General features: G+C 43.1%; 1 protein-coding gene across 1 annotated transcript in view; it reads left to right on the top strand.

Moving 5' to 3' along the window:
* The first annotated feature begins 8,788 nt into the window (after positions 1-8,788).
* Positions 8,789-12,597, top strand: part of STX8 (syntaxin 8) — a 75,008-nt gene continuing 71,199 nt past the window's right edge. Inside the window, exons 1-2 of the mRNA XM_083429799.1 lie at positions 8,789-9,010; positions 11,796-11,895. Coding sequence (XP_083285925.1) covers positions 8,994-9,010; positions 11,796-11,895 — 117 coding nt within the window. The 5' untranslated portion in view covers positions 8,789-8,993. The remainder of the gene's footprint in view (positions 9,011-11,795; positions 11,896-12,597) is intronic.

Here is a 12,597-nt window from a genome sequence, read left to right as displayed (position 1 = left end):
AACACTAGTAAAATGTTCCCCCACCTACTCACTCATTCATGCCTGCCATATGCCTCTCTGACAAGCAGGATGTAAATAGGCAAGATACTGATCAAAAGATCATCAGGACCATTAAAAAGGCTCATTTATTTTTCCAAGGGTAAACTTTATTTCCCTGTGTGGTCCTTGAAATATCACAAGAAAACGAGTCCCATGTGTACCAGAAAAACAAACATACCAATATACAGACGAGAGGGGAGGGGAAGAAGGGGTGTCTCTCGATTTCTGTCCTTGTTTAAACGTCCTTGAAAGGATGGAACATAAACAACAAAACTGGCTCTGCAACTGCTTCCTGCTGGTTCCTTTGTTTCTACTTGAAGATAGAAATAGAATCATGTGAACAGTGAATGCCAAGTGTTTTAACTGACGAAGCTGTGAGGTTCAGAGTGTATAAAAACAAAGGGGGAAGCTGTTATAAATGTACCACAGAGCTACACATGGGAGGCCTTTTGTTTACACAGGCTGCATACACACTACACCTTTAAAGCACATTCAAAGCTCATGCCTTCCCTCAAAGAATTCTGGGCACTGTGATTTGTTAAGGGTTGCTGGGAATTGTAACTCTGTGAGAGGTAAACTACAGTGCCCAGAATTCTCCAAGGCAAAGAATGTAATTTCAATGTTCTTTAAAGTTATATGTATAAACAGTTTTAATTTTGAGTGGAATATAATAAGCACAGGGCTGTTGTTTGAGTTTTGTCTAACCTAGGAAAGCAGGACAAGTTCTGAAGTGACTGCTGTACTTGCACTGAGACAGAAGGTGGGACTGTTAGGATGGGAATATAATGACTGGGAATTATTTGCCATCAGAGTGCCTTCCTGCTGCTAATGTGTGTAATACATCAATCTGCAAGTTGTATATATGAATAAATAAACCATGTATCATAGAGATACCACAGTCTCTGCTGTCCCTCATTCTGAGGAAACCGAACCCTGGGTACTTGCATGGAACCCCTGGAATCTGGATTAGGGTGGTATGCAACAGTATTCCATCCCTCTTAATCACAGCACAACCTTCTCCCTGCAAACATTTTCAAACCATTCATTTGTAGCCCTAGAGCTGACCAGAAAAACAGAGTCTGGTATATGTCTGTGCCTTTAACAGAATGTTAATTGGCTGAGCATTTCACAGCCTGTAGAGATAAACATTATCATCTTCTAATTTTTATAGATCAAGCTGATGATAAGAGAACAGGAATGAGACTTTTAGTTAAATAAAAGTGGGCACCTGTTGCTACCTAATGGCCCCAAGCAATGAAACTAATTTCTGCCCCACGCGTTCTTGCTGCTGCAGCTACACTCTTGAATTTGCATCATGTGCATCCTGATCTGTTGCATGTTTACTCAGAAGTAAGTGCCACGTTGAGAAGAGTGCCAAAATGCATTCTTCCTCGCATATTCTTGACATGCAGCAGTCTGGAAGGTTGCCTTCTTCTAGATGAATCGAAGCAAGCCAAATGGAGGTGGATAAAAAGAACTAATTAAAGAATTGTGAGCAAGGGATCACTCTTTCTTAAAATTTAATGGAGAAGAAATGAAATATGCAAAGGCCCCATTCCCTCCCAATGAGGAATGCAGCTGAACATGATGAATATTTCATGATTACTTCATGTCAAATGTGCAAAGACAGGAATTGAGCCCAGCATCTTCTCAATCCACTTTGCTAAAGGGTTCAGAAAAGTGAAGCGGAAACAGAAAACTGCTGCATGGTGTGTTAAGACCAATTCTACTACAAGGGAGAGAGAGAGAGACAGAAGACACTACTGCCACTAGCAGAGTAATCAGTTGATCAGTGTTTCATGATGTACGTGTCCTGACAGTGGCATGGAGAATCCAGTGAGCTTGGTTGTAGGTAGGATACAGTTCAATGCACATTTATGGAAAGTAACGAAGCAAGCCTAACAGGGACATATGCAGCCTGGCCAGGGTGGAAGCCAGGAGGGGGCATAGTTGGGTATGTTGTTTCCACAATTGCCCCTGCTCTTTCAGGACCCCACAATGATTATGGCCAACAGCAATAATAGTGTGTGCTCTACCATGCTTCCTATGGGTCCAGTGTAGGCTTCTGCAGCAGCAAAGCCCCCTCCCCACAAAGTCCAGTGCACACTGGGTTAAGGATCTGCTTATCTTATTGAATTCAGTGAGACTTAACTTCTGGGTAAAATAAGGTTGGGTAGCTAGCTTGGGACAAGCCTTGAATGATACCATTATACTGTGCTGTAGTGTTTAGAGTGTTGGACTCTAGGACCAAGGAGATCTAGGTTTAAATTCATAGTCATCCATCAGGCCTTGACGGTTGGCCCACCAAACTGTTTTAGGCAAATGACACGCAGCTTTCCTGACCTGACATCACATATTAAATCAGGCACATGAAAGTTCAAGTCACTGCTTGAATTTTCAAGCCAAGGCTAAAAGGAAGAACCAGTGCTTCCTGTTGTTACGTTGTTGCGTTGGTCTTTTTGAATATGGCACCTTTTTCTGTGGGCTTGCACAGCTTAAAGGAATGGAGGGATAAAAATAGAATGGATAAATCATGCTCAGCATGGATTCATTGAGTTGGTTTGCACAGAATACTAAACCATGGTTTTAATGGTAACCATAGTTAAAGCTGAGGCATCAGTCACTTAAATATTGTTTATTACATCATAGAGCAATTAAAAGCACCAATGATAACAGCTGAACCTTGGGAATTTCACCACCCTTTAGTCACAGTTCTGTAGCTTTTCGGTAGTGGTGGCTCAGTAGGAAATGTATACTTTTTATGCCTTCTATAATTTCCTTTTTAAACAGGTGGTTGCATGTAACGCTAAGCTATGATTAACATTAATGAAGGTTTATGAACCAACTACAAACATTGTTTAATGGGCAACCTTTAAACATAGTTAATAAACAATAGTTACTCTGCTGGGCTGGATTTACACAGAGCACTAAGCCATGGCTTAATAAACCATAGATTAATGGACCATGGTTTACATCACTATGTGCAAACCATTGTGTGACCTTGGGTGTGTCATAATCTCTCAGGTTCAGCTTTCAATGTAAAAACTGATGAGTAAAATGAATACTGTCATTTAACTCATGAAAAGGGCACCAAATATTTTTCTTCTTGTGGTTGATGTGTCTGTTGTTAGTGTCAAGTGAGCAAACACTCATTCTGGATTAATCATGCCTCTCCTGTCCTGTGAAGCTTAATCAGCATCCTGCCCTTTGTTTACCAAAACAAATCATCCTGCATTCTGTAAATTATGATGGACACGCAAAGGAAAAGCTTCACTGTTTCTGTGATTCCAGGGTGTGAGTGTGAGGAAAAATCGTTTATTGAAGAATTAATGAGGAAGAGCAGGGAAGTCCAAAAATAGACTGACCAGAAAGAGCTCCTTGCCAAAGCCAGTAAACAGTATTCTCCTATGCTAAGAAGACAAGAGAATTTTCAAATCATGTCTCCCATTATGGAATGGCTCTCCAGATAAATATTACATCCCATTATTTTAGTCCTTAGAACTATTTTGCCTTCCGCTTGCTATTTCATAAGTGCTGCTTACTGATTTTATGCTGTTGGGTGGTTTCATGCTGCTTTTTATTAACTTTGAGCTGGCAGTACTTTTCTGCATGGATTGTTCTTAGTCCTGTACTTGAATTTTATTGATTTTCAATTGTGAACCGTCCAGAGCACACAGCCGATTGTGTGGTGCAGAAATGCCTAAATAAAACAAAATAAAGGTTGTTTATGAATACATGGAAGAATAGGAACAGACCAGTCATGAATTCAGTTCAGAGGGAGGATCAGGTAAGGGAAGTGGATTAAGATTGCTTCAATTGTCAAACTGGGAGATGCTCGTTCAAACGATCTGTTGTCAGCCATCAGGTCAATAGGCCTAGCCTCCTTCTTGAAAGAGGTGCTGTGCAGTGCTATTTACATCTAGGAGGCGGCTCATAGAAGGCTTGTTGGATAATATCAACCACCTTTTGTCATCTAGCTCAACACATAGCTGTCAACCGTCCCTTATTTGGCGGGAAAGTCCCTTATCCGAGCCGTGTCCCGCTGCTGTCCCATATTGATGATGTCCCTTAAATTTCCTGGGTTTCAAAGGAAGCAGCTCCTCTCCCTCCCTCCCTGCTGGCCAGGGAGGAGGGAGGCTCCAACTGTGTTGCTTGGCTGCGTTGCTCACCCAATAAGGAGTCTAAGAACGACTGGGGGGTGGAGCTTGCGTGCCTTGTGCCGATCAAATCAGCCGCGTTGCCTGGGGACTCGCCTTTGCTCAGTGCTTCCCAGCGGAGAGGTGATTGTGGTTTTCCTTGCTGTATCCCCTTTGCTGGGTTGCTGCGCTGTGGGAACCACCGCTTGACGCTTTGTTTGGCTGCTGGTTCCTTATTTTCAAATCTGTAAGTTGACAGCTATGGCTCAGCATTGTCTACACTAGTGATGGGTAACCAGTTACACCCTCCTGACTCATTTCAAGTGGCCCAGCAGATGCTGTGGCCCCACTCTTGATCTCTGGACCACACTGAGCAAGAGGGAGAAAGAAGTAAAAGAAGTTACAAGCCTGCCGGCTCTGCCCTCTTTGGGTTTTGGTTGCACCTACCATTAGCTGGGACGCGGGTGGCGCTGTGGGCAAAACCTCAGCGCCTAGGACTTGCTGATCGTCAGGTCGGCGGTTTGAATCCCCGTGGCGAGGTGCGCTCCCGTTGCTCGGTCCCAGCGCCTGCCAACCTAGCGGTTCGAAAGCACCCCCGGGTGCAAGTAGATAAATAGGGACCGCTTACTAGCGGGAAGGTAAACGGCGTTTCCGTGTGCTGCGCTGGCTCGCCAGATGCAGCTTGTCACGCTGGCCACGTGACCTGGAAGTGTCTTCAGACAGCGCTGGCCCCCGGCCTCTTAAGCAACATGGGCGCGCAACCCCAGAGTCGGACACGACTGGCCCGTACGGGCAGGGGTACCTTTACCTTACCATTAGCTGCAAGCCTCCCTGCCCTATAGACTTGTCCTGTGGGTAAATGGGTGCGGAAAGATCTTCACTATGACTGGCAGACGCTCTCCTTAGCTTCAGAAAGAAGTCTTTCCCAACCCTACCGGGAAATATCAGGATTTGAACCTGGGGCCTTCGGCATGTAAAGTAGGTGCTCTATCCCTGAGCTACAGCCTTCCCTCTCAATACAAGTAGCAGCTTCAGGTGAGTAAGTTTTGTTGAGACCATGACGGGGAGGGAGAGTTAAGGTCCCTTTCCCTTTCTCAGGCCATGATCCTGTTCAGAGGTCCTCTTGGCAACTCCCCCCCCCCCCACCCAGTGCAACAACTCATTTACTGTAACATGGAGTGTGGCTGTAAGTGTAAAATACTTTGTACTGTACACCCTAAAGCAATTGCTTTCACTTGTTTACCTATTTCTAAAGCGTCAGCAAAATAACATAGATTTACCTTACTACAGGAAATGAGCAATGGGATGGGAATGTTGCAAGGCAACAGATGCCAAAAAATGTGAACTGAGGATATAGTTCACTTCTGTAAACATTGCTGCTGTTAAACTCTTAACTGGTTGCTTTAAGCACCAGAGAGATGCCAAAATGCCCTGTTAATGATTATTAACTTCTTGATTGTCATGAATGTACTTAGGCAGACTGCCACATGATGATGCGATCAAGCTGAAACAGGAGGCTTACTGAAGATAAGGTGTGAGAGTTTCACATACAAAGGCTATTTGACACCCATGATTTAATAGGTATCCATTTATGCTTGTTTAACCCTTTTCTGTGCTCAGTGACTGGCATAATGCACCACTTCCATCCACCATGAGGACTACACACTCTACTCTGAACACACACAACAGGAACCTTTTTCAGTGTACAACCTCCTCCATGGCCTACTGTCCCCCCTTTTCACATGGAGCTAAGGTCTTTGCATGGGACATTTCTGCCATGGATGGCTGTAAATGTTAAGTTTATATGTGTTGAAAACTCTTATTGCAGAATTATTAAGGAACGCCAATATTATTATTTAACCCAGCCTTCATCAAAGGAGCTCAGGATGGCATACATGGTTCTCCCCTTTTTACCCTCACAACAACCTAATAATCCAGGACTGTCCCATACAGGGCAACATGAAAAGGTACTGAATTGAAAAAGAAGCAGATTTTTTTATTCACAGGAAGAATTGGGAGCAGAATGTGTGCTCTTGATTCTTCATTACAGCTGTTGCTTGAAGTTTCCCACAGCTAGGTACATAAATGACATCAGGCACAGGAAAAGGTTGCTGTGGCCTAACGAAATCTCTGTTGTAATGTAAGGTAGGTTGGGATATAAGCCACCCTGTAAATTTTCTGGTTGTGTGGGGATCTGAATCCAAGTCTCCCCAGTCTAAGTCCATAGCAGTGACTCTGAAGCTTCAAGTGATCAGAGTAGGATATGCTGTTTGCAACTAATGAATTGTGCAATCCTCTCCTGTATCTCTAACCTGTGCATGTTTTCATAGATGCCAGTCCTAGAGTTCAATGGGATTTAATCTCAAGTAAGTATACATAGGATTTCAGCCTTCAGTGATATCTGGATGTTAACCACTGTTAATGCACAACATACTGGCTATGTTTGAAGCAATAAATCTGTTTATTCTTTTGATGCATGAGCATCAAATAATCCTTGTAAGCATTTCTTCTGCCTAGTATTATCACTTTAAAAAACAACAACAGCAGTGCCTTTGATAACAGCTTGATGTACATAAATTGAGCAGGAGATAAAGTAATGTTAGGCTATTGTCAACAGGAGGGGGACTGGGAGGGGGGTGGAAGTGGCACTCCTACTGAAATCATCAACTCTCCTCCTTTCTTCTACAAAGCATTTGGGGACTCATCAAAGTTTAACTAGACTGGTGCCATATGGTACATGTTAAGGACCTTCTTGCATACTCCCTATTCCTGACCCACATTTAGTGAACTGTGCCCACTCCCTTAGTCTTTGTCCTGTCCCTTTATCAACTCTATTTTTGTGTGCACTGCGCCAGCCACACCACCTAACAGAAAACAAACAATGTCAATATATTTTTATTAATTGGCACAATAATGTTATCTTTCTGCAGGGCTGGTTAGTAGCAATAGTAAATTATCAAAAAAGCATTTATTTGTGTTTAGTTTTCCATTACACACATAATTTTTTTATTAATGAACATAAATTTTCTTCTCTGCAGCAGTTTGCAGCTCACAATTATTACAGTAGCATAAGTCAAATCATATTTATGATTTGGGATACACTTTACATAGTTCATTGCTTTCTTCCGGCAGGGATGCTTCCTGTGCCATCACTTAAGTTTATCTCCATGCCAAGAAAAGCTTCACCATCTAAATTTCTGCATGCCATGCTGCTATTGAAAGCACAGGACAAGGGCCAAGTCACACTATGTATTAGCCTCCGTTATGGTGGCTGTGAGCCCTAGATTAGCAGATCTTAGCACATGTAATTTTAAAAAACAGTAATAACAATTATTACAAAACAGCAATAACAATCAGGAAAGCAACATAATGCCTCAGGACCAGGGGATAGTAGAGTCATTTGTAAAGGAGTGTTAGACCTGTCAAGAAGAAATGGAGTAACAAAATTAAAAATAAGAGTGTGGCAACAGTTTTAACTGATCACTCCCTTGCGTGTTTATGATTCAAATACTGATGATGCAAGCTTTGCAGTCTCTTCAGAGGTTGCAGCCTAGGTTGCCAGAAGAGAGATTGTGAAGCAAGATTGGTGTGTGTCCTGCAGAGAACTGTAGACTGAGTGGTTCTGAACTAAGAATAATCTACAGCAGAGGTAGAGCAGCTGCAATGATGATGTTGGAAGCTAACTCTAATCAGTTCCAGGCTCCAGCAGCATCTGCAAGACGCGGGCTCCCTGCCCCTGATCTGCAGTATTCTATGGAGCTGTGATAACATAAAAAGGAACAACCCTTTTTAACTTAAGGGATGTTATATAATAGCAAGATGAGCCACGTTCCTGCAAGATTTAGTTACAGTGATCGCTCTTGCATAGTCAGTGCTATCCCAAATAAGCCAGCAGGATTGATATAAATAACAGTAATACTTAGGGCTTATCTGCACTTTCCAGGCATGGCCCTCGCTTTAAAGCTCCATCTCTGAGCATCTTTATTTTCCCTTTTCTTTTTTTGCTTTGGACCTTTCCCCGTGAAAACCCACTATTTGGCACTCAATCGGCGCAAACAACAATCCACAGAAAACCCGCATCTGTGTTTGCGCCGATTGACCGCTAAACAGCGGGTTTTAGTGGGGCAAAAAGCAACAAAAAACAAACACCACAACCACCTAACCACACACTTGGGACACTGAGTTTTATGGCTCAGACCCGTGCCTGGAAAGAGCAGGGCAAATAAGTTTGGATAAGCCCTTAGTTATTTCAGTCAGTGCCGCGAGAGCCTAACCCGGTGGCGCCAGATTGCTCGGGGACACAAAACAGGTACAGTGAATTATGCGCTGTTAATTGTTACCGATGCAACCAATGTGCAAGTTTTCCGCGTCGCACAGAATTCCTCACCAGGCTATGCCCATGGACAAGTCGCATGTAGGCATTCCACCCCGTATTAACGCCCTATACTGTATGTCTAGGAGCAACTTCACGTCTCTGAGCACTAGAAAGCGGGAGAAGCCCTGCTGTATCCCAGAAGCTGCAGCGTGGACCCCTTAAGCTGAGCGCGAGTTGACTGGCAGGTTCGCGCACGCGCGGTTTCCGTTTTCCCTGCCCCTCCCACCCTCTCCCTCTTTCTCTGTACCCGGCGCCCCTTTCTCTTTCGCTTTCAGTGACGCCCCGCCTTTCGGCCCCTCCGTCGAATGCGCCCGAGGGTCGCGCTTTCCTCCGTCTCGTTGGTCGCCTGAGCCTTCGCGGACGCCGTTGTCAGCTGACCTGACTAGGAACGGCTGCAGGCACGGAACTCGGAATACAGGCTTTTTGGGTGGCTGGGCGCCGCCATGGCTCCGGACCCCTGGTAAATGTGTGTGTGTGAAGGGGGGGGCAGACCTCTTGGTGGAGCGTTTCCCTTCGGGGCTGCTGCCTTTTTCCCAAGGGGTGGAGTGGGGGGGTGGGGGCTTCATTCTGGGCCTGATATCGGCCAGAGAAGGGCAGGCGCGTCCTGCCCCTTCCACTTAATGCTAACCGGGCGTGGGCAGCCTGAAGGCATAGTGCTGCGTACCGCCTCTCACCTTCCGCCTTGTTAAGGCAGGGATGGTGAGAGTTTGACCCTCTCCGCCGCCCCCTCCCGCAACACAATTCCTGTCACCTCAGCCAGCATGGCCAATGGTTAGGGACAGTGGGAGTGGCAGCCCAGAAACGCAGCACCCCTTTCCCCCAGCAATACAGCATGAGGTTTCTCCTCCTCTGTCCTCACCATTCTTCCCTCCCATCTCCTTTGTCTGGCATCAGTTGTGGGGCTACTGCTGTAGAGATGGGAGAATTTTCACAGGTGCAGCTTCTTCCACCTTGGTGCTGTGGCGATAGAAGACAAAAAAGCCCGCACCTAGCGTGGATACAAAGGAAGGCTTGTACTTGGATAGTAGCATAGCAGAGAGAATTTTCACATGTGTAGCTTTTCCTTGTTTTATTTTATTTATGATTTTCAGTTTTATACATTTCAGTAATTTTACAATCCTTTCAACATTTCAAAACTCAACTTCCTTCCACATTAACTTAATTTACTCATTTATTCATCTACTTTATAAAACTGCAGGTTATTACAATAATCCTGTCAAAGTTCTTATATGTTTACAGTTTATTTGTAAATATTCAATAAACCATTCCATTCTTTTATAAAAAGTTTGTTACCTTGATTTCATATTTTCCCTGTAAATTTCACCATTTAGGCATATTCCATAAGTTTTTGTATCCATTATTCTTTTGCGGGGACAACTTCTTTCCACCCCACCCCACCCCCCAGCTTTTCCTTGTTTGATTCCTCCTTTGATATGGCAAGTGCTTAGGTGTAATATAGTTGTACTACTTTGCAACAGAGAGAGACAAGTTTCTCCTCCATTAAGCACTCACACTTTATAGTAGACTCAATCTGTTTTGGGGACGGGGATTCCCTAACCTGCTTGCCTATTATGAGATATTTAGATAGACTGAATTAAAAAAACTAAATAAATTATATGTTCCTTGTGCTGGATAAAACACTTCTGGTTAAGACTTTTGCATTGTGCTTGGGATACAAGGCAATGCTCCCTAGGTTTGACAAGGGATTGGAATTATATTCAAGATAGCTTGCTTTACTTGAACAGGGATTATTGTCAGGGCAATAACAATAGCAATAAATACCTCAAGTGAGGTGCTTTATTTTTTCTTTAGGTTGACTTACCGTATGTTTGATTCAACCACATATAATTACTGTGAGAGGGGGAAGTTGACCACAGTGTTTGCATGTGAAGTCAGTGTAGCACTAAGGAGATTGCTCAGTCAGCACAAGCCTCTACGCTTGTCTAATGGAACAATCTTCTTCCCCAGTACATTGTGCACAGTGTTCAAAACTCCCATTGTTCTAGGTGCAGTACTGTGCCTAAGATTTCAGATTAAAACTGCAGAGTGGAAGGAAAGGACCTTTTTCTGCCTCCCCACTTCCAACTACTCTCTGAAGATTGGAGAAGAGACCCCCTTAAGAATATTAGGGGGTGGGTAGGGGAAGGACTAGACCATGTGAAAAATGAACATAATATTTTAGCTGCAGTTCATTCATTTTCAGCTTTGTATTCTTATAAAAAAGTGTGCCTAGACATTACATTGTTGTGCCCATAATCTAGGTTTAAGGTGCCATTTAGCTCCTAGCTTTCATATCTGTTTCAAACACTGATTGTACATTCTTCCAGGGATTCTCTTGACCCCTGAGCTGATTTGAGAGGTGGGGCCTTGTTGCCCCCTACGCTCATTTGGAGGAAGGGTGGAATAGAAATAAGATAAAATATCTTACCTTGGTGCTTTTTATGAATTGTGACCATGTGCTAAAAATCCTCAGTGGTGTTTCAGCATCCTGTGTCTTGTTACTTGCTAAAACTTGGTGGCAATTAATATATTGGCTTCTCTATAGGATGTTTGTTGGGATAGTTTCTTTAGCTATGCTCTAAATTTGGAGGAATTTTTTAATGTATAAGCTGTCCATATTTGTTTTATTTCTTGTTTCCATCTATAGACTGCCTTATTACCTAAAATATCTGAAAGCAGTCTACATATACAGTATGTTTCACAAACCACATCAAATGATTTACACCACAAAATACATTTTAAAAAATCCATAAACATAATATAAAATCAGCGCGAACTACTTGGCAGTATAATATAGAATTTCAAACAGCACAGCATATGTGCAATCATTCATTCAATCTCACTCACAATCCATTTCACACAACCACTACAACCATTTGCTACACCAAATATTACCTCTATCAATTACTTATACTTTCAACCCACACACAAAAGGTCATTGCCAAGCATACACAATAAGATACACTTCTAATACATGAAGCAGTATTGGACTTGTGTCCCACTCTTACTGAACAATCTAATACTCATCTCCCACCTCTCACCCTGGAGGGTATAGAACTATTTCCATCCAGGCACTGCCAGCTATGGAATCATAACATGCATGGTACTGCATAACCTCAAAACCTAATACAGAAACAATCAGCTTGACTTGAAATATGGATCGAGGGGCAGTAGATTGAATATTTTGATGAACAATAAGGGCAGAAATGTATGTATATTGGTTAAAAGATGTTAACTTGTTCTAGGTTGTCGATGTATGAATCCACTTGCTATACTGCCCAAGAGGTTGCTGAAAAAATTCAAGAACGCAATCGATGTCAGAGGAATGGTGAAAGTACAACTAAGGTACTGCGTAATTCATGGACCACCTTCCAGCTTTGCTTTACCTTCTCTTACATCTTTTAAGATCAGCAGCCAGTGTCCTCTTGACTGAGCAAGCTGTGTGCACCTGAAATCTATTGAAAGGTAATCTTGGTAGCTTATAACATTGGAGCTCCTATCCTTAAAAGACTCATCAGATTCTTCGAGGCTGAGTGCTCTAACAGACCAAGCTTGTAGAGATTAGTAACTAGCTATTTTATTCTGTCCCCACTCCTCTGCATTGGCCTGGATTTGTAAATTATAGTTACCTATTTTAAGTCCTAGTGACAGAGTGAGATAAAAACTGGAATAAATATTTTTGAAACAATAATATTTTGTTTGGTTTTGTAAGGGTAGGATACAGACTATGATATCAGTTGGAAAGAGGATGCTCTTGATGTAAGATAACCACCTCTGTCTCAGAACATGGACATGGCACTTTGAAACTCTTATTGTTGTCAGGTAAAATGAGTGAGCTGGACATTTGCTGCAGTTCTTTTACCTCTTAGTCAAGTCATTGCTTTCAGCTGTCCCCTGAGAGAAGGCAACAGCACCAGAACAAACCCAGTGTTGGCACAAAGCAGAGGTTCTCATTTCCATGGTATTGTTAATCCTGAAATAGGGAAGCTAAGCCATAGCTGTCAGGTAAAGGCCCAGCTCAGGTCAGAAAATATTCAGTAAGCTGGA

The sequence above is a fragment of the Podarcis tiliguerta genome, assembly GCF_965153285.1.
Source record: "Podarcis tiliguerta genome assembly, chromosome: 2".
NCBI classification, from domain to species: Eukaryota; Metazoa; Chordata; class Lepidosauria; order Squamata; family Lacertidae; genus Podarcis; species Podarcis tiliguerta.
This window is presented reverse-complemented; position numbering and strand designations above follow the sequence as displayed.